Here is a 20912-nt window from a genome sequence, read left to right as displayed (position 1 = left end):
CGGAGGGAATCAGCGATGACCTCCTCTTACTCCCCCAATGGTCACTAACCCCCTCCCACCCTCACAAAACAACATTAAAAATATTTTGTGCCAGCCTCTATGCCAGCCTCAAATGTTATACTCAGGTCCCTCACAGCAGTATGCAGGTCCCTGGAGCAGTTTTAGTGGGTGCAGTGCACTTCAGGCAGGTGGACGCAGGCCCATCCCCCCTACCTGTTACACTTGTGGTGGTAAATGTGAGCCCTTCAAAACCCACTAGAAACCCACTGTACCCACATCTAGGTGCCCCCCTTCACCCCTTAGGGCTATGGTACTGGTGTACAGTTGTGGGTAGTGGGTTTTGGGGGGCTCAGCACACAAGGTAAGGGAGCTATGCACTTGGGAGCAATTTCTGAAGTCCACTGCAGTGCCCCCTAGGGTGCCCAGTTGATGTACTGGCATGTGAGAGGGACCAGTGCACTACGAATACTGGCTCCTCCCATTACCAAATGGCTTGGATTTGGTCGTTGCTGAGATGGGTGTTCTCGGTTTCCATTATCGCCGAAAATCAGAAACGACCAAGTCTAAGATCGACCATCTCTAAGGTCGACCTAAATTTAAGGATAGGGGCGTCCCCAACCGTATTATCAAAACGGAAGATGGATGCCCATCTTGTTTTGATAATACGGGTTTCCCCGCCCCTTCACATGGCCATCTGCAAGGACATCCCCAGGAAAACTTGGGCGTCCCTTTCGATTATGCCCCTCCATATGGTATTGGTATTGCTATTGGACTGCTAAAGTTCTTGTATCACACTGTAGAGTGAGTTTACCATAATGTGGTTTGCACGTTCATCGGTATTCAAGACGTCACTCTTGACCCCTGAGGCAGGCGCTTTGAGCACCGAAACACGGCCCGTGTCAGGTCTCCTTCCATTAAAGTTTGTGCGTTGTTCCAACCTTGGAGGCCCTTTTGTGCCTTTTTGTGTTGCCTATCAGTCCTAAGATAGCCAAAGAATTGTTCAAGTCAGCTTTTATAAAATTGCCGAAGGGTATATGTGTGCCCAGAGGCCAACTCTCTCACAGGGTACTATATGCAAAATCCCAAAATAGCTCTCATTTTATTCACTTGTGTGCCTTTATAAAACCAGTTTGTACAATGACACTCAGCAGAGCATAAATTTACACCAGCTCCATTGAACACCTAAATGAGTGCAATGTATTGTATGCATGTTCCTGGGTATTTTGCACACTTCAGCTCTGCCCAAACTCTGCCCCTGGGAATGCCAATTACAGGGGCTCTTTTACTAAAGCTTAGCATGTACTATAATGGATATTAGTGAACACTATAGGACCCTTTTACTAAGGAGTGTAGGCACCTATGCGCGTCCAACATGCGTCAAATTGAAACTACTGCCCGGTTTCCCCATGCTCTGGGCGGTAATTCTTTTGATATGCATCCGTAACAAGTGGTAGAAATTTTCTACCCTGTGGCGCTTACCAGGCGGTAAGCGGCACTGTCTGTTTGCTGATGATTACTGCCCAGTTAAAGCATGAGACCTTACCACTAAGTCAATGGGTGGAGGTAAGGTCTGAGGCCAAAAATGGATGCACACTGGTTTTAATTTTGCCGCACATCTATTTTCGGCCAGAAAAAAAGGTCTTTTTTGCAGGCGCGCTGAAAAATTTACCTGTGTGCATCCAAAACATGCGCCTATACCACCGCAGGTGATTTTTGGGCGTGCCTTAGTAAACGGGCCCCTCAATGCTGTGCCTGCTATTTTATACCTCTGGGCCATATGGCTGTTCCATTAGTGTGCACTAAGCTTTAGTAAAAGGGTCCCATATTGTGTACGTACCATTTTGTCCATGCAATTGTCTAAGATCCCTTGTCTGTGCATAAAATATTTGTAATGTGGAAACTGCTTTATAACGTTACCTCCATGTAATTTATTTATTTGTTTGTTGCATTTGTATCCCACATTTTCCCACCTATTTGCAGGCTCAATGTGGCTTACATAGTACCATCAAGGCATTTGCCCAGTCGGTTGATAGCAAATACAAGGTTGTATAGTGATTGAATGAAGGATGAAGATTGTGTGTTGTCCAGTACGATCATTAGTCATGCTGTGTTTCTGGGTGAGGAGGATTACGTAGGGTCGTTGGGGTAGGCCTTTTTGAAGAAGTTGGTTTTTAGTGATTTCCTGAATTTCAGGTGGTCATGGATTGTTTTCACCGCTTTTGGGAGGCCATTCCATAGTTGTGCGCTTATGTAGGAGAAGCCAGATGCGTAAGCTGTTGTGCATTTCAGTCCTTTGCAATTTGGGTAGTGTAGGTTTAGGTAGGATCTTGACGATGGACATGTAGCCATATCTAAGGGTGAAAGATAGGTGTGTGTGTATGTTGGGGGGTGCGGGGGGGTGGGGAGAGACACTGCCTTGAAGCAGTGTAAATTGTTGCAACTACATTAACTTCAGTCTGTTTTCCAAATCTGAGTTCAAAGTGAGCCTCATATATTTATTTAACACAGCTTATAAACTGCAATTCTGACTGAGAGCTGATCAATATAGTATAAATAAAACCATCCATAAAAACTACAAACATAACAAAGTAAAATAAACAACCATTCCATCTTCTACAATATAGCAAGTACCTCGTCAGTCCGAGCACCCCCATCCATTCAGATACACACATTCTTCCCTGTCTAAACAGTACCTGAGGCAACACATGTGCTTGTTTAGCACATTTTGAAACAGAAGCTACATCGGTGCCTCCTTTTGAATATACACTACAAGTATTTGCACTAAGCAGCTTAGTGAAAAGTTTCTTACTTAATCCATGATTTCATCACTACATCATAGAAACCACTGTGCATTTACGAATCTAATTTACACCAACAACCCTCTAGAAATGAGATTTTTCAAAACAAAGGTGTCTTTTTACTAAGGTTTGCTGGAAAATGGGCTGCGCTAGTGTAGGCGCATGTTTTGGGCACGTGCAGGTCCATTTTTCAGCGCGCCTGTATAAAAGGCCTTTTTAAAATTTTTGCCAAAAATGGACATGCGGCAAAATCAAAATTGGCGCGCATCCATTTTGGGTCTGAGACCTTACCGCCACCCATTGACTTAGCAGTAAGGCCTCACGCGTTAACCGTGCGGTAATCATCTACGCATGTAGAATGATGATTACCGCCCAGTTTTTGCCGCACGCCAGAAAAAAAAACATTTTCCGGCGCGCGTAGCAGAAGCGTGTCAAAAATGAAATTACCACATGGGTCACGCGGTAGCCAGGCGGTAACTCCAAATTGACGCACATAGGGGCCTACATGGCTTAGTAAGAGGGCCACATAATTTATTTCATTTAAGTCTATTTGTAATTAAGTATTCTTGGAGTTTGCCTGGCCAAAGGTGGGGGGCAGGGACATTACCTGTGGATGCATTATAGATGGTGAAAATGACACCACCCCCAATGCCCATGCTTTGGGGGTTCACAGCTGAAGTACAGAGGAGGCCAGCGATAGCACCATCCACTGCTGAACCTCCACGGTGCAGGATGTCCCTGAGAAGGAAACAGAAGCAGATTCAGTGAGAGAACAAGGAAGGCCAGGAGGGGAAGGGCACTGGAGAGAAAGGGCTAGGCTGAAGATGTTTATGGTGGAGGAAGGACTTTAGTACAACACTTACTTTTCAGTTCCCAGTTGTTCACATTCAAGGATTGATTATATTTTGATATCCAAGAGAGGGGTGGAGACAGTGGAAGAGGAGAGAATAGGGAACATAAGGTGATCTAACCCAGCGATGCTTGAGTGGGCCTAAGGCAAAAGGTGGAAGACCCATGAAGGAAATTTCAGAGACTTAATGATGGCCTATTAGCAGATGAAAAGGTTCAACAGGCAGTGGAGTTATACTTAAAGGAATACTTCACTATCAACAGAATGAGGAAGGTGTCACAAGTGACAAGGTGGGATGGATTTAAAGCAGTGACAAAGGGCAGGATTAGTTAAATGAGGATCCCAAAAGAAGAGGTTGACATTGGAAAAGCAGCAGGAGAAGATTAAGTGGTTAGAAGAGGTGAAAAAAGAGCCCCAGTCCTACAACACAGGTGTTTTTATTGGAAACTAGGGAATAGTTGCAAGCAATGGATATGGAAGAGGTTAAGTGGCAGATGTTTAAAGTGAAGCAAGTTTATTATGAAAAGGGAAACAAGAAATAAAGTAGGGATACTATCAGCGACACACATGAGGGAACAGAGAAAGAAGCATAAACACAGGGCCATGCCAACACGGTAAGCGAGGTAAGCAGGGCAGGAGGGCGCCGTCCTCTGGGGGGCACCCCACCGCACCATGCTTACCTCGCCCTCCCGCTCCCATGTCCCAACTGCCCGCCCTCTTCTCCCCCCAACAAGATCCCTTTTAAATTTACCTCCATCCGGCAGCGAAGGCACAGCGTCAGTGAAGGAGGCAGTGCTCCCAACGTCTCTACTAGTCTTCCCTTCGCTCAGTGTTCCGCCTTCTTCTGATGTCAAGGAAATGACGTCAGAAGAAGGCGGGACATTGAGCGAAGGGAAGACTAGTAGAGACGTCAGGAGCGCCACCTCCTTCACTGATGCTGCGCCTTCGCTGCTGGACGGAGGTAAATTTAAAAGGGATCTTGGGGGGGAGAAGAGGGCGGGCAGTTGGGACATGGGAGCGGGAGGGCAGGGGAGAGAGGAGCGTGGATGGGAGGGCAGCGATCATTTTCACGGGGGGGGGGGCGCGCATACCAACTGTTCGTCTGCGGGGGGCGCTGGGGGCGCTAACTGATCTTCTGCAGGGGGGCGCCACAGACCCTTGGCATGGCCCTGCATAAACATGTTGCGGAAAGGGAAGGGTAACCCAGTTACAGAGGTTGTTGAAATCAGGGCTCAGTTTAGGCTTGGAAGGGGATTAGAACATAAGCATTGCCACACTGGGACAGACTGAAGGTCCATCAAACCCAGTATCCTATTTCCAACAGTGGCAATCCAGGTCACAAGTACCTGGAAAGAACCCGGAACAGTAAAACAGATCTTATGCTGCTTATCCTAGAAATAAGGAGTGGATTTTCTCAAGTCCATCTTAATAATGGCTTATGGACTTTTCTTTCAGGAATTTATTCAAACCTTTTTCTAAACCCTGCTAAGCTAACTGCTTTTACCACATTCTCTGGCAACGAATTCCAAAGTTTAATTGCACGTTGAGTGAAGAAATATTTTTTCCAGTTTATTTTAAATTTACTGCTTAGTAGCTTTATTGCGTGCCCTCTAGTCCTAGTATTTTTGGAAAGAGTAAACAAGTGATTCATGTCTATCCATTCCATTCCATTCATTATTTTATAGACCTATATCATATCTCCCCTCAGTCGTCTCTTCTTCAAACTGGCTAGGGCTCTTTTTAGCCTTTCCTCATAGGGAAGTCGTTCCATCCCCTTTATCATTTTCTTCACCCTTCCCTGTACCTTTTCTAATTCCACTATATCTTTTTTGAGATGTGGTGACCAGAACTGCACACAATATTTGAGGTGTTGTTGCACCATGGAGTGATACAAAGGCATTAAGACATTCTCATGCTTGTTTTACGTTCCTTTCCCAATAAATCCTAATGTTCTATTTGCTTTTTCAGACGCTGCTGCACACTGAGCAGAGGGTTACAATGTATCATCAACTATGACACCTAGTTCCTTTTCCTGAGCAATGACTTCTAATGCGGAACCTTGCATCACGTAGCTATAGTTTGGGTTCCTCTTTCCCACATGTATCACTTTGCACTTGCTCTCATTAAACGTCATCTGCCATTTGGTCTCCCAGTCTCGTAAGGTCCTCTTGCAATTTTTCACAATCCTCTTGGAGATTTAACAACTTTGAATAACTTTGTGTCATCAGCAAATGTAATTACCTCACTAGTTAGTCCCATTTCTTGATCATTTATAAATATGTTAAAAAAGCAGCGGTCCCAGCACAGACCCTTGGGGAACCCCACTATCTACCCTTCTCCATTAAGAATGCTCATATACACAAGGCCACCTCTTTTTTGTATATATGAGCATAAGAAGATTTAAGGTAAGTGCTCTATTGAGATGTTTTGAAGTTTAATCTTTATAGCTTTACAAAATAAGAATATATGAGAAAAAATTGTTGGATCAATGAAGAATTTAGCCAGTGTTGACCATAAAATTCAGCATTGCTCATGGGTTGTCTGAAGATCCACTTATCCATCTATGAGACTGTATGATGGGACTTTGCTAATGTTTATTATTGAGCGATTGGTCCATCAGTATAAGACAATTTTGGTGATATATCTTCAGGAATTCGTTGCCAGAGAATGTGGTAAATGGGGTTAGCTTAGCGGGGTTTAAAAAAGGTCTGGATGACTTCCTAAAGGAAAAGACCATAGACCATTATTACATTGACTTGGGGAAAATCCACTGTTTATTTGTGGGATAAGTAGCATAAAATGTATTGAACTTTTTTGGGATCTTGCCAGGTACTTGTGACCTGGATTGGCCACTGTTGGAAACAGAATGCTGGGCTTGATGGATCTTTGGTCTGTCGCGGTGTGGTAATACTTATGCACTTATGTGTAAAACTGACCTAGCACATACATGCATAAGAGCTCACAAAACACCACCTTCCTATAAGCAATATCCATGTCAGCCTTCCCAGGGTGAAGAATGGGAGCAGGATTAGTACTTAGGCATATAATTCAGAACATTTATGCCGTATGTTTCAACTCTATCTACAGCACGGAAGGCAATCACGAGAGCTTTTTTCTTTTCAGCTCCTGTACTGTGGAATTCCTTCCATGTAGCATTACGGGCAGAGGGCTCCAGAAAGATTTAGACAGTTTCTGAAAGCTTATTATTTTACTGCTGTGTTCGGATCCCCTCCCCCAGGGGATTAGCGGAGCTTGTTTGGACAAAAGTTTAATGATGGGCAATTTTTATTGTAATTTTAAGTATGGCTGTGTTGTTTGCATGTGTTTTCCTATGATTATTCGGCTTTCTTTTCTATTTTAAATTGAATTGTAAACCGCTTTGTTCTTACAGAAGGTTAAGCAGTATAGCAAAATCAATAATATGTACTCATTTTCACTGGCACATACATGCACAAGGTTAATCCTGCTTGGAAGAAGTGTAACTTTAGGGCCCTTTTAATAAGCTGCAGTAAAAAGGGCAATGAGCTAATGGTGGGGGGCCATATTTGCCATATGCTGAGGCCCATTTTACCGGGTAAAAAGGCCCAAAAAAAGACATGGCTATGCGGGGGAAGCACTTACTGTCACCCACTGATGTGACAATCAGGGCTCCCTTGCTAACCCGGAAGTAACCATGTAGAACACGGTGATGCTCGATTACTGCTGGGTAACCCCGTGTGGAAATATTTTTTGAATATTTCCGCTAGCGCCAGAAATGCTGCATCCTGGGGGTAGAACTACAGTCGGCGCCTGCGTTGGCCAGCGGTAACTCCAGATTGGTGCACAGTAAGCCTGTGGTGAACTTATCCCGCTTAGTAAAAGGTCCCCTTTGTGCAGTAGCATTCCAGTGGGCTATTATTTAAAGGCCCGTAAGCACACAGTTTAAACTTCTCGTAGTTTATAGGCTTAAAACCAACTGTTTCGTTTCTATCACAAACCAGTTGTGACAAAGGTAATATCACAAATTTCCAAAAATAAAGAAAAGCCAAAAGTAAAATATCCATCCATAATTTGCCCACAAATAAACTTGGATTCAAGATATTAAAAAAAAATTAAGGAATACTATACATATTAAACTATAGACACAATTACATTGCTCAGTTTGCCAAGCTGGCGTCAGTGGATTTTGGAACTGATACTTGGATCCTTACTTCTTCCGTAGGTACAAAAATTTCAGTCAGTTGCTTAGGCTCAAAAAACATATGACTTATTTGCAGACAGTATTACACAAGAACAATTTCAGACCCAACTCCTGGGACCTAGACTGCAATGCCAGGAACTCCTGTTGTTGTTTGAGTAATTTTAGACGGATCAGGAAATACTCTAATTTTTGAGCCAAGAAATTTCTCATCCGTTAGTTGGAAATAGGACTTAAGAACCAAAGTTCAGTCCAATTCCAAGGGATATTGTTTTGTAGAAGTTTACCTTTTAGATACACAAATGGATTATTGTGTTTTGAACATGTTTCAGGGGCAAGTTGTTTTATAAATCAAAATAAATATTTTGTTTTATACAGTTCTCTTTTGTTTAAATATAAATGGGCTATAAGCCCCTAATGCAGACCATTGGTTTTCTTATATTTTGTTCTTGTGATAACTTATACTGTGCCAAAACTGAAAACTCCTATCTATAGCTGGACGATAATAAAAGGAACACTATCCACCCTAAAAAGTTGTTTTGTGGCTGTACATGAAAAATTGTGATATTGAAAAAATAAGTGCAACAGGCCACCCTTTTACAAATCCAAATTCCCCAAACTGGAGTAACAGTCCAATCCTCTCTAGTATTGCAGAAAATGTGTGGGATAAACATAAAGGAATCCTGATCAGAAGGAATGGATCCTCAGAAGGTTAGCAGAGATTGGGTGGTAGTGCTGGTGGTGACAGATAAACTCATATGTGCTACTTGATTTTTATCTTGGGCAGACTGGATGGACTGTACAGGTCTTTTTCTGCCATCATCTACTATGTTACTATGTTACTGACCTTTAAATGCATCCACTCTGCAGCCCCCCATTACCTCTCCATTCTCATCTCTCCCTACATTCCTCCCCGTGAACTCCGCTCACTGGACAAATCTCTCTTGTCGTACCCCTTCTCCTCCACTGCTAACTCCAGGCTTCGTTCCTTTTCTCTCGCGGCACCTTATGCCTGGAATAGACTTCCTGGACCTATACGTCTAGCTCCATCTCTACCTGTTTTCAAATCTATGCTGAAAACCCACCTTTTCACTGCTGCTTTTAACTCCTAGCCACTACTCAATTGCCCTCCCCTTGTCCCTTCCTTCCTTCTCACCCATTACTTCCCTCACCCGTAACTGTCTTGTCTGTCTGTATTATTTAGATTGTAAGCTCTTTTGAGCAGGGACTGTCTCTTTGTGTCATGTGTTCACCGCTGTGTGCATCTGGTAGCACTATACAAATGCTAATAATAATAATAAATAATAATAATATGTTGTCTTTATAAAATAGGTGCACTTTTATAAAATTACCCTCCACAGGTCCAAGATCATAGCAGAAAAGCTAAATGAATTATTTGCTTCTGCATAAACATGTGTACATGTCATTTCACATACTCAGCTTATTCTGTTCTAACCACTTAGATTGCTCCGTCTCCTTACACACAATTCCCTAGAGATTTCTTCAGACCTTCAGTTCGCCTTGTTTGCTATTAACCACTTATCTATTCAGCATAGCTTATTTCTCCAGCACAAGACTGCTTATGGCTGGCCAGACTGTTGACACTATGGGAAATTTAACCCATCTATTTTTATTCAATAATTCAGATCCTTAGACTTGGTCTTGCTGGACCTTGCAGGGCATAAATTACAGTACATTTCTACACTTCAGTCTTTACTGAGGAAAATGTCAAGGAGATACCGATGCTGTAAACATTCTTTGACAGTGATGATACAAAGGAACTGAAGCAAATCACTATGAAACTGTAAGATATAATAGCGCAAACTGACAAACTAAAGAGTAATACATCACCAGGACTGGATGGTATTTGCCCCAGGGGTTCTGAAGGAGCTCGAATATGAAATTGCAGACCTATTCTGAAAAACCAATTTACTGTCTATATGTACGGAAATAGTTTAATGAGGCAGAGCAAACAAAGATTTAGCAAAGGGCAGTCTTGCCTTACCAATCTGAAGGGGTTAATAAACATGAAAATAAAGATAGCATATCTAGACTTTCAAAAGGCAGTTTGATAAAGATCTTTATGAGATACTGCTCAGGAAATTCACAAGTGGGGAAAGTATGTGGTGTATGGCTCACTGAATTCTTTCCAGCCTCTGCGTAAAAAGAGGGGCAGTTAGAATAGAGTGATACCCAAACATTCTGTTGTTTTGAAAAGAATATTAAAATGAAACCAATTGTGGTAATATATCTAACCATTATATATCAATGTATTTGAAAGGATGGATTTTATAGTTTAGTCAGAGGGTATCACCGTCCCAAGGTAACATATATTTCTGATCTTCTCTCCCACCAGAATCATCGTTATAACATATTGTAAGCCACATTGAGCCTGCAAATAGGTGGAAAAATGTGGGATACAAATGCAGCAAATAAATAAATAAATAAGACTGCTCACGTAGCAGCCAATAGCAAACTGCACAGGTCTGTCACTAGATATTGCCAATCCAAGAAAACAGGAGGAGCCTCCACGGAGAATCAAAGCAAAACAGCAAAAGTAGAGGCTGACAAATGTGCAAACCAATAGGGAGATAATATCAAGAAGCAGTTTATTCAGAATATTCATATCAAGGACCCGACACGGTCCACGTTTCGGTGCCAAAGCACCTGCCTCAGGGGTCACAAACAACTTTAAACAAAAAACAGGACAAATAAAAAAACTTTTTTTAACATAATATTGAGAGATATCAAATAATATATCTGCCTTTATGAAATATATAGCCAAACATATATGGACATTCATAATAGTATTGCACATCTGTAGATTTATAACAATAAATTTTTAGATATTGCCATACATAGCAACCATCAAGAAAGCTGTACAGTTCCGTTACTGTTTCACTGTGGAATTTACCAGAAAAAAAGATATTTATTTATTTATTTATTTATTTATTGCATTTGTATCCCACATTTTCCCACCTTTTTGCGGGTTCAGTGTGGCTTACAATATGAGTTAAATGATGGAAATACAATTTGTTACAGATTGGTTATGGATTACATTGTGCAGAGTTATACGAGACAATCGAGGTGTCGTTAAGGAATGTAACAATGGAACACAAACATTGAAACGTTGGAAGGAGACAATGGGAGCTTAGAGGGCGATAATAAGGCATGAAGACATATGGTATATATCTTTCTGTGAGTAAAGGTATGAGTGATGTGATATTAAGGGAATGAGAGCTCAGAAGTGGATGTATGATTCATTAATGAACAGTAAGTATGGACTTTATGTGAAATACTTTATATGAAATACATGTCTGAATCACTAAGCGCCAGTCCAGTAGGGATAGGAAACTTGTAGTAGGAATGTTGTGGGCGGAGCAGAGGAGTTGCATGGAGGGGAAAGCATGTGAAGTATGTTTCATGGAATTATTTCCAGACCTTCTGGGTGTGTCTTGTGTGAGTATATGTGTCTGATTTGTGTGCATGTTTGTGTTTTGTTGGTGTGTGTTTTGTGTATGTCTGTACAGTATTTTATATCAGTGTCTCTCTCTGGATTTACCAAGATACTGGCTTGGGGAATTTTTAAAAAGCTTTTGTATAGCAGCCCATTTCATTCTCTCCCTTCTTCACTCCTCCCGTCCCCTTACCTCACTGACCCCCGAAGCCAGAAGCATCCCTGTGGCCCAGCCTGCAGCATGGAAGTAAAAGATAAGCACAGTATCTCTGAGCCATTGCAGGCTCAAGGCCCTGCCACATTCCTGCTCCTTCCTTCAGTGAGGTTCTGCTGTCAACCTGCAAGAGAGTCAGCTCTGGGGAGAAATTCTGACCTCACCAGGCAGCCAGGCCATGTCTGCTCATATCACAACCTATATGATGAGAGGCCAAATTGACCCTGCAACATTCTGGCAAGAGATCTACAGTGACAAATGGACAGCACAAACAGACTCCAAACACTTCCTTCAAAACTGGGACGACAGATGTAAGAACACACTAGACAAAATTGCACCATTACAACAAAAGACTACACGAAGAAAAAACTCAATACCTTGGTTCAATGAAGAACTGAAAATATTAAAAACACAGGTCAGAAGACTTGAACGGACGTGGAAGAAAAGGAAAGACGAACAGACACTCAATGAATGGAAACAACAACAAAGAAAATACAAATACACAATAAGGCAAACCAAAAGAGCATACTATAGAACCAAATTATACCTAACTACAAAGACACACACAAACTATACCAACTCGTAAATAAACTAATAGACACTACACCAATTACAACAACCAGTAAAGACATCCCAACGGCAGATGACCTTGCCAAGTACTTCAACAAGAAAATCATAAAATTACGGTCCACGTTACCACTTAATACCACTGACCACGACAAATTTATGGACTGCATGGGTCCAACCCCCGGTGAATACCCAGCGGATCGAATTTGGAACAGCTTCGATCTACTAACCGAAAACACCATTTCTCAAGCAATCAACAATTTTTCCAAAACCCACTCCAAATTGGACACTTGTCCCAGTTATCTAGTAAGGTCCACCCCCAAACGCTTCATAACAGAACTCACGACACACCTGAATTACATGCTACAACAGGGACTCTTCCCCAAAGACAAAGGAAACATATTACTCACACAGATACCCAAAGACCCAAAGAAAAAATTAAACGACACAACCAATTATCGACCAGTGGCATCCATCCCCCTGATTGTCAAAGTAATGGAAAGTATGGTAACACAACAACTTACCAACTACTTAAATAAATTCACAATACTACATGAATCACAGTCAGGATTCAGATCCAACCATAGTACGGAAACAGTGATAACCACCCTCATAACTAAATTCAAACAACTAATAGCAACTGGACACAGTGTGCTGCTTCTTCAATTCGACATGTCCAGCGCGTTTGACATGGTTAACCACCAAATACTCTTGAACATCCTAGACTACTTCGGAATTGGAGGAAACGTACTAAAGTGGTTCCAATGATTCCTAGAAACTAGAACCTACCAAGTGATCTCAAAATCAGAAATGTCAACACCATGGAAACCAGAATGTGGAGTTCCACAAGGATCACCGTTGTCACCAACCTCATTCAACCTAATGATGACACCTCTAGCTAAATCGCTATCCAACCAAGGTCTCAACCCGTACATTTATGCAGATGATGTCACGATATACATCCGGTTCAAGCATGACCTAACTGAAATTACAAAAGAAATCCAACACAGCCTCCAAATAATGAATTCATGGGCGAACGCATTCCAATTGAAACTAAATGCAGAAAAGACACAATGTCTCATCTTATCTTCCCAATACAACCCAAATAAAAACAATACTATAAACACTCCAACCTATACTCTCCCGGTCTCTGATAGCCTGAAAATTATGGGAGTTACGATTGACCGAAATCTCACGCTAGAAGACCATGCGAAAAATACAACAAGGAAAATGTTTTACGCCATGTGGAAACTTAAAAGAATCAAAACTTACTTCCCAAGGGAAACATTCCGCAGCCTAGTACAATCAATGGTGCTAAGCCACCTAGACTACTGCAATGCAATTTACGCAGGGTGCAAAGAACAAGTCATTAAGAAGCTTCAAACAGCCCAAAATACAGCAGCCAGACTCATATTCGGGAAAGCAAAATACGAAAGCGCCAAACCCTTAAGAGAAAAACTACACTGGCTTCCATTAAAAGAACGCATTGGTTTCAAAGTCTGCACCATGGTCCACAAAATTATACAAGAGGAAGCTCCGGCCTATATGACAGACCTTATAGACCTACCTGCTAGGAACGCAAAAAGATCAGCACGCACATTCCTCAATCTCCACTACCCCAATTGCAAAGGATTAAAATACAAGTCCGTATACGCAACTAGTTTTTCCTACATTTGCACGCAACTATGGAACGCACTTCCGAAGACCATAAAAACAACGCAAGACCTAACTATCTTCCAAAGACTATTGAAAACTGACTTATTCAAGAAGGCATACAATAAACAACCTTCCTAATTACTAAACAATAAGAATGAAAAATAAGACTGGATCGACCTTAACCACACGACCGAGTAACCTCAATGCTCTTAATGAACAAACAATACCACTTCTAATCTAAAATTGATTACTATATAACCACATAATGCTGACTAACCTCACTGCCAAACACTATCACTCTCACCCTAATGTCGATACCTGAGCAACAACATAATGCTGACACCTACGCAAGATCACAATGTATTCTTCTAATATGTATGTACGCACTTGAATGTAAAACCATGTGCAACTCTGTAGTCCGGAAATGGCAATCGCCACTACAGCAAATGTAAGCCACATTGAGCCTGCAAATAGGTGGGAAAATGTGGGATACAAATGCTACAAATAATAATAATAATAATCTTGGTTGCTATTTCCGCAAGAGGCCATCTTGTTCCTGTCTGGACTTCTATATAAACCTAGTCATTGACTAAGTTTTCTTGCAGTGCTTGGTCTGTACCAGGGGTGGACTGACAGAGATCTGGGCTCCCAGGCAGAAAGGGTCATTGGGGGCCGATGGGCAGAAGGGATCATTGGGTGGCCCCCGGGCAGAAAGGGTCATTGAGCCCCCAGGCCCCCAACACATTCCCCCGAAAACCTTTGTTTCCAGCATCCCCCTTCATCTACAGCCCCCTTGGCCTACCTTAAAGAGCTCTGGTGGTCTAGTGGTCTCTTTTGGGGGGCAGGAAAGAACCCCACTCTTTTCTGCTCACCGCTGCTGCTCTACCTGGCCAAGGAGGTTACCCAGTGCTGCCGCTTCTTCTTAATGACTGTTGAGACTTCCTGCAGCAGTCTTGCGGGTCTCTGCAGTCTCACAAGACTGCAGCAGGAAGTCTCAGCAGCCATTTTGTAGAAGTGATAGTGCCGGACAGAGCAGTACAGTGGGCAGGAAAGACTGGGGTTCTTTCCTGATCCTGAAGAGGCCACTAGACCACCAAGACCCTTCAAAATAGGCCCGGTGGACTATAGTGTTTGGGGGGGGGGAGAGAGAGAGAAAGGAACTGGGCCCCCCCAGAACCTCTGGGCCCTTGGGCACTGCCTGGTTGCCTGTATGGTCAGTCTGTCCCTGGTCTGCACTACTTGGCTTTGGCTGTCTGCTTCTCGCTGGATCCTATTCATCTCATTGGATGCTTTTTGATCCAGTCCTTGTTTGACCTCGGTCTGACTCCTTGTTGTTGAGTGCCCTGCTTTTGTGTCTCCATTGGGGTTCCTATGCGTTCAGGTTCTGGGTTTGGGCAGCAAAGGCCGGGTAGCCAACAGCACTGGAAGCTCAAACTGAAGGAAAGATGGTCGCTCCAGGTGGAAGACCCTGCTCTATCTTCTCCTGGACCCAGAAACCATGCCCTGTGGGGAACCTGTCCATGGACCTAGCCTGCTTACCACTCCTGGGTCTCTTGTACTAACAAGAAGTGTCACAGCTTTGACAAAGACTTCCTATATTAATAAAAGGGAGTCTATGCCGAAGTTGGGAGTGAAAACGTAGCAGGGCCATGAACTCCGTTCGCTGGGTAAATGTCTCCTGTCGTCCCCCTTCTCCCCCACTGCTAACTCCCGGTTCCGTTCCTTCTATCTCGCTGCTCCCTATGCCTGGAATAGACTCCCTGCGCCAGTACGTTAGGCTCAGTCTCTGGCTGTCTTCAAGTCTAGGCTTAAAGCCCACCTCTTTGCTACTGCTTTCGACTCCTAACCATGACTCTCTTACTCAACACCCTCACTTATCACCCCTACCACTGCAATTTCCCCACCCCTAGCTGTCTGTTCGTCTGTCCAATTTAGATTGTAAGCTCTGTTGAGCAGGGACTGTCTTTTCATGTTGATTTGTACAGCGCTGCGTAAGTCTAGTAGCGCTATAGAAATGTTTAATAGTAGTAGTAGTAGCTCAGAGGTTCTTCACTTAACCTTTTTACTTCCTCTTTGCTTCTTCTTCATGGAACATACAGTTAGGCTGTGCAATTTGTTTCCAGAAGATGTGATCAAAGTAGTTAGTGTAACTAGGTCTGAAAAGATTGCTGGAGGAAAGTTCACAAACCATTAATAATCAGATAGACTTGGGGAAAACACCACTTATCCCTGGAAGTCAGCAACAAGGAATGGATCTATCGTTTGGGATCTACCAGCTACTTCCTAGTGATCTGAACTGACCACTGTCAAAGCCGGGATGCTGGACTTCGTGGACCTTTTACCTGATCTTACGCTGTTATCGGGGAAAGGGAGACGGGTTACTGTTTTTTCTCAAACTGAAATTTAAAAATTCAGTATTACTTTGAAAAGAGCAGCAGCCAGGAGGATGTAGCCAGCAATATAGTCTAGTTCTTTGAGGGATGCCCATATTTGGCTCAGTTCAACTTCCTTTTTCTTTGGAAAGAGAGAGTGACCTGGGCTACCCTGTCCACAGATGATAGCCTTATCTCACTTGTGTCTCTTTCAGCTCTGCATGAGATTACTCCTCTCAGCAGTTGACTGGCAGCCTTGACATTGGAAAGGGGGAAGGGATCTGTGAGAGGGCAGAATAAACAGGTCTCTTCTCTCTCCTGAAGGGGGAGGGCAGAGGGTGATTCTTCCTCAAACCAAATGCTTCAAGGGATCTTAAGTACCATTTTTATTAATGCTATTTGTAAAGTGCTACAAGCTGTATGCAATGCTTTACAGAAACACATAAGTGACAGTCCTTGCTCCTTGGCCTTTACCATCCAGTCAAGACAGAGAAGACATAAAAAAAGAAACAAACAAATATGAGGGTTGGCGTTAAGATCTAATGCAGGGGTCATAGCTGTGATTAATTGAGGAAGGCGCAACTTCTCATTGGGTAAAGCTCTAAGAACTGAGCAGGACTCTACCAAGCTATAGCTGCAGCCCATTGGTGTCCTCCACCCTGCCCGTTTCACCAATGCCAATGAGAGAGGTGGGGGGCTGGGAGCGATTTTTGCGCCCCTCCATATGTGTACCCTGTGCGGCTGCAGCATTCACACAGCCCTTGGTACAGCACCGGAACTGATCTGTCTATCTATTACGCATCCAACTTCTGTGTCATAGGCAGCCAACTCTGGAACGCCATACCAAGACACATCCGAACAACCAAAGAACACCTACCCTTCCGAAAGCTGCTGAAAACTTACCTCTTCAAACAAGCCTACCCAAGTGACCCAACTTAATTCACGAACCTAATCCACACCACTAACACTACCCTTACCTCCTTCCCTCCCCCCACATCTCCTCCTCTGCCCTAATCTACACTTGTGTTATTTGTGTGACACTTTGTACACAACTGTTTTAATTCCGTGATACTTTGTACCATACATTGTAAGCCGCACTGAACCTGCCATCGGAAAGAGCGGGGTATGTATAAATAAATAAATAAATAAATAAATAAGGGAACAACCAAGTGAAGTTGATGAGAGGTTGTTCTTATTTTGAGACCGATGTGCACCTGAAGAGCAGCTTCCCTTATATGGTGGGGCAGGGCACCGCTATTTTGAAGATGATGGTGCCTGAGGCAGGAGCAAATGGGCATCGTTCCTGCCTCATTTAAGGTATGGGGGTCTGGGGGCAAGGGGTAATGGGGTGGGGGTGCGTGTCACCAGGTACCAGGGACTTTTTTGGAAGGGGAGGGCCACTAGACTACTGGGCAAGGTTTTCTTAATATCAGGGAAGGGAGCAGGTCAGGAGGGGAAGCCACAAGATTACCAGGGCGCTTTTTTTAATTTGGGGAAAAAGAGGGGCTTGGGGCCACTGCAAAAATCAATCTGGGGTTGGGTGATCAGGCTGGAGTAAGAGAGGGAGGGCTGCTAGACACCCATTGCTCTCAACCAACCCCTCTACGTAAAATTTATAATGATCGTACTACCATGAATTTTAATGCAGCCTGCTTAAGGGTTTCCAGGGAGTTAACACTCTGCTCTCACTGAAACCCTTCCTGCATTGCTGGGCTAGTAAAACCCATGGCTTAACCAGGTTATGCTTTCTACATCAGCCCCTAGCTCAAAAGATCCTGGAGAGTAAGAGATTGTGTGTGCGGCTCTTTAGCTGACCAATTGATCAATACTGAAGTTAGGAGAACTACAGCATGGTTGATAGGGCTTAATGGGAAGTGAGAGTGAAAAAACACATGAAGCCTTTGCAGTAATGAAGGGAGGAAAGGAATTTGTTACATTATCCAACATAACCAGTGTGTTTTTTTTCTAGCAAAAAAGGTGCCGGTACTCAAATGCTAGGCCACCCTTCAGGGGTGGGCTGATCACTGAGGACCCACTCCACAATAGCCTGGCCCCCTGCAACCAGTCACAGAATCTATGGCAAGGCAAAATTGGTGTGTGGAGCCTGAGCTCTTTCATTAAAACTTGAGGTCCAGTGGAAAAGGTGCCGGTACTCAGTACCCCCAAGTTCCCCCTCAAAAAAAGCCCTGAACATAACGTTCTATGGACCAGGTAGTAATAGGAAGCGATGCTAATGAGACTCGGGGGGGGGGGGGGGGGGGGGGAGGAGCAAATGCCCTTCTTGTCCCCACAGACCCATGAGCGTTTGGAAATGGTACCCTATTGTAAACTTTGGCATCGAGTCAAAGATGTGTCCTCACAAGTCACAATGGGATTTAGTTCTGCAAAAGAGAGAAGTGGGCAGGGTGACGGTGGTGGTGGGGAGTTTACGGGGGATTAAAACAAAAAAGAGGAGGGGGCATTGCTTCGCACTTACCGAGGGCTGAATACTGTAGTTATATTTGCTGCTGTTACTGTTACTGTTGTTCTAAAGTGTGTTGCTATTATTACCGTTGCTCTTGCAATGATTGGAAACCGCTGCACCATTCATTCCCATGTAAACCGACCGGCTCACGGCTTTCTTCACTTGTGTTTATTGCTGTGCCTCTCATTTGCACCTGCTCTTTTATATCTTGTACCTTTCTTTGGTTCGCAAATACAAGATACAACCTGGAAACCACGTAACCAGAGAATCCCAAATGACAAAAGTTGAGTGTGTGTGGATTAGAATAAGAGATCCAAAGACGGCAGGAAAGCGCTTACCTAGCGATGTCCGAGCAAACTCCAGAGTCCGCAGCCACAGCAGCGTGCTGGAAGCCCCCGGAACAGGCTGATGGGCTCCTGCGGGTCAGCAGGGCGACCAGGGTCACCACCGCGGCCAGCACCACCAAAACCAGCACAAGACAGCATGTCCAGCCCCGGGACAAGGCCATGCTGCACTCACGTTTCCGCGGAGATCTCTCTGTCTCTCTCTCTCCCGGGGGGGTCTCTGATTTCTGTTTCTCTCCCGGAGGTTGGGGGGAGTGTTCTGGTCTCTGATCTTTCTCTATCTTCCGATCCCGGGGGTCTCTGATACCTCAGATGATCTCTGATCTATCTCCCGGGAGACTCTGATCATTGACCTCTCTCCTCTCTGTCGCTCTCGGGGGGGGGGGGGGGGGGGGGGTCTGGTCTCTGATCTTTCTCTCTCTCCCGATCCCGGGGGTCTCTGATCGTTGACCTCTCTCTCTCTCTCTCTCTCTCTCTCTCTCTCTCTCCCCTGCCTGGGAAGTTCGTACCGAAATGCCGCCTCTGCTGCTTTGTGTCACTCAGCACAGGCGACGACAGAGACTCGACTCCTACTTCTCATTTTTGGCAGGTCACAATTTTCCAAAAAGAGAAAGTTTAACTCTTTTATAGCCGCATTGTTAACACCATGAATGAGGTGAGAGAGAGAGAGCCTGAGGAGGTATCATCACCTCCCATCTTTTCTGTAGGCTTCTTTCTTCTTGGGGTCTCACTGACCAAATCATGCCCAGCCCCTTGGAGTCTTCCATCTCGCACCCCCTTCCATAGGAGCTGGCTGTGTGGCTGCTTGAGCACTCACAACATTGAGAAAATTCCTTGTATGTGTCCAGGAAGGGGTTATTTCCATTGGGCTTAGAACACCCAATAATTCTGAAACGTTGGCTCCTATGCCTCCTTTTCATCCTTGATGGTTTAGACTAGGCCAGTGGCATGTGCTGGGGAACATGGTCATTCTGAAACTGACCTTACAAGAAATCTGCTAACTGGTCTCCCTGAAGGAAGCCGCCATATCCTTGCCAGGAGTTCTTAGCCAGACTGAAGAAGGTCTCATGCTGTCCAAAGAGCAGGCAGCATTACTTCAAGAAGGCCATGTGATGGGACCTCAACAGAACTATGTATGTTCATTCGTTTAAAAAAACAAAACAATTACAATCTGCAACTTGCTGCTTATCTAACTAGTAGTCTTCAAACCAACTTCTACGATAATTAAATATAAGGTACCATCATATAAATATTTTTGGAGGTAGCATAATTATGTCCTCCAAATATTGGAATAGATTGTAATCATAGGTCCATAGTACATTTCTCTTCTTCCACATATTCTAATATTCCTTAAGGTTCTGATGATTTGTCGGCCTCAACCAAGGACTGGAATTAATAAGAAAATGACTTAGCCACTGCATGCAAATCTATCTCATGAATATTCATTATGGATATCCTGAAATCTTGACTGGCTGGGGTGCCTCCAGGACCAGGTTTGGGAACCACTGGTTTAGACCATTGGCCTGCTTTGGCCTACCTTCCCGACAGTAACAGGTGGGACCTCTGATTTCTAGTCTGCTGCTGTAACCATTAGGCTGCTCCTCTGTCCTGCCCTGGACATTGGTGCTGCATTATTATGCCAGGCTTTCTTCAGCATGTAAGTCTGGAATGTGTTTTTTGCAGTTTGGCTGCTGGAGCTCTGTTTTTATTGTGTAAAGTTTATGACATAGTCATAGAATGTATGTATATGTGACAGTTTTTTCCTCTGAGTTGGCAACCCTAGTACTAACTGTTGTTTGTAGAGGGGCAGGTGAAGGGTGTAACAGTAGGCATGGCAAAGGACTTGGGGTGAGGAATGAGGGTGGGAGAAGGGAGGGGTGGGGCAGTATAATGTCCCCTACCTCAACGCAAGCGGCATCCTCGGGCTGCGTGGGGTCCCGTCGACACGCACGCTTGACTGGCACAGCCCTGAGCCATGTGTGTGTAGTTCTTCTCTGGCTGCAGGCTCCTTGA

At 44.0% G+C, this 20912-nt stretch overlaps 1 protein-coding gene across 2 annotated transcripts in view; it reads right to left on the bottom strand.

The window, feature by feature from the left end:
• Positions 1–20465, bottom strand: part of LOC115480022 (glutathione hydrolase 5 proenzyme-like) — a 76736-nt gene extending 56271 nt beyond the window's left edge. The window contains exons 1-3 of one of the 2 annotated variants that reach the window (XM_030218405.1): positions 20461–20465; positions 18894–19088; positions 3406–3536 (exon numbers count right to left, since the gene is read on the bottom strand). In XM_030218405.1, coding sequence (XP_030074265.1) covers positions 3406–3536; positions 18894–19063 — 301 coding nt within the window. In that variant the 5' untranslated portion in view covers positions 19064–19088; positions 20461–20465. Of the gene's footprint in view, positions 1–3405; positions 3537–18893; positions 19105–19350; positions 19356–20460 lie in introns of those variants that run through there. The other variant, XM_030218404.1, reaches the window with a different exon arrangement.
• Between the last annotated feature and the right edge of the window lie 447 nt (positions 20466–20912).

The sequence above is a fragment of the Microcaecilia unicolor genome, chromosome 11 (assembly GCF_901765095.1).
Source record: "Microcaecilia unicolor chromosome 11, aMicUni1.1, whole genome shotgun sequence".
NCBI lineage: Eukaryota > Metazoa > Chordata > Amphibia > Gymnophiona > Siphonopidae > Microcaecilia > Microcaecilia unicolor.
This window is presented reverse-complemented; position numbering and strand designations above follow the sequence as displayed.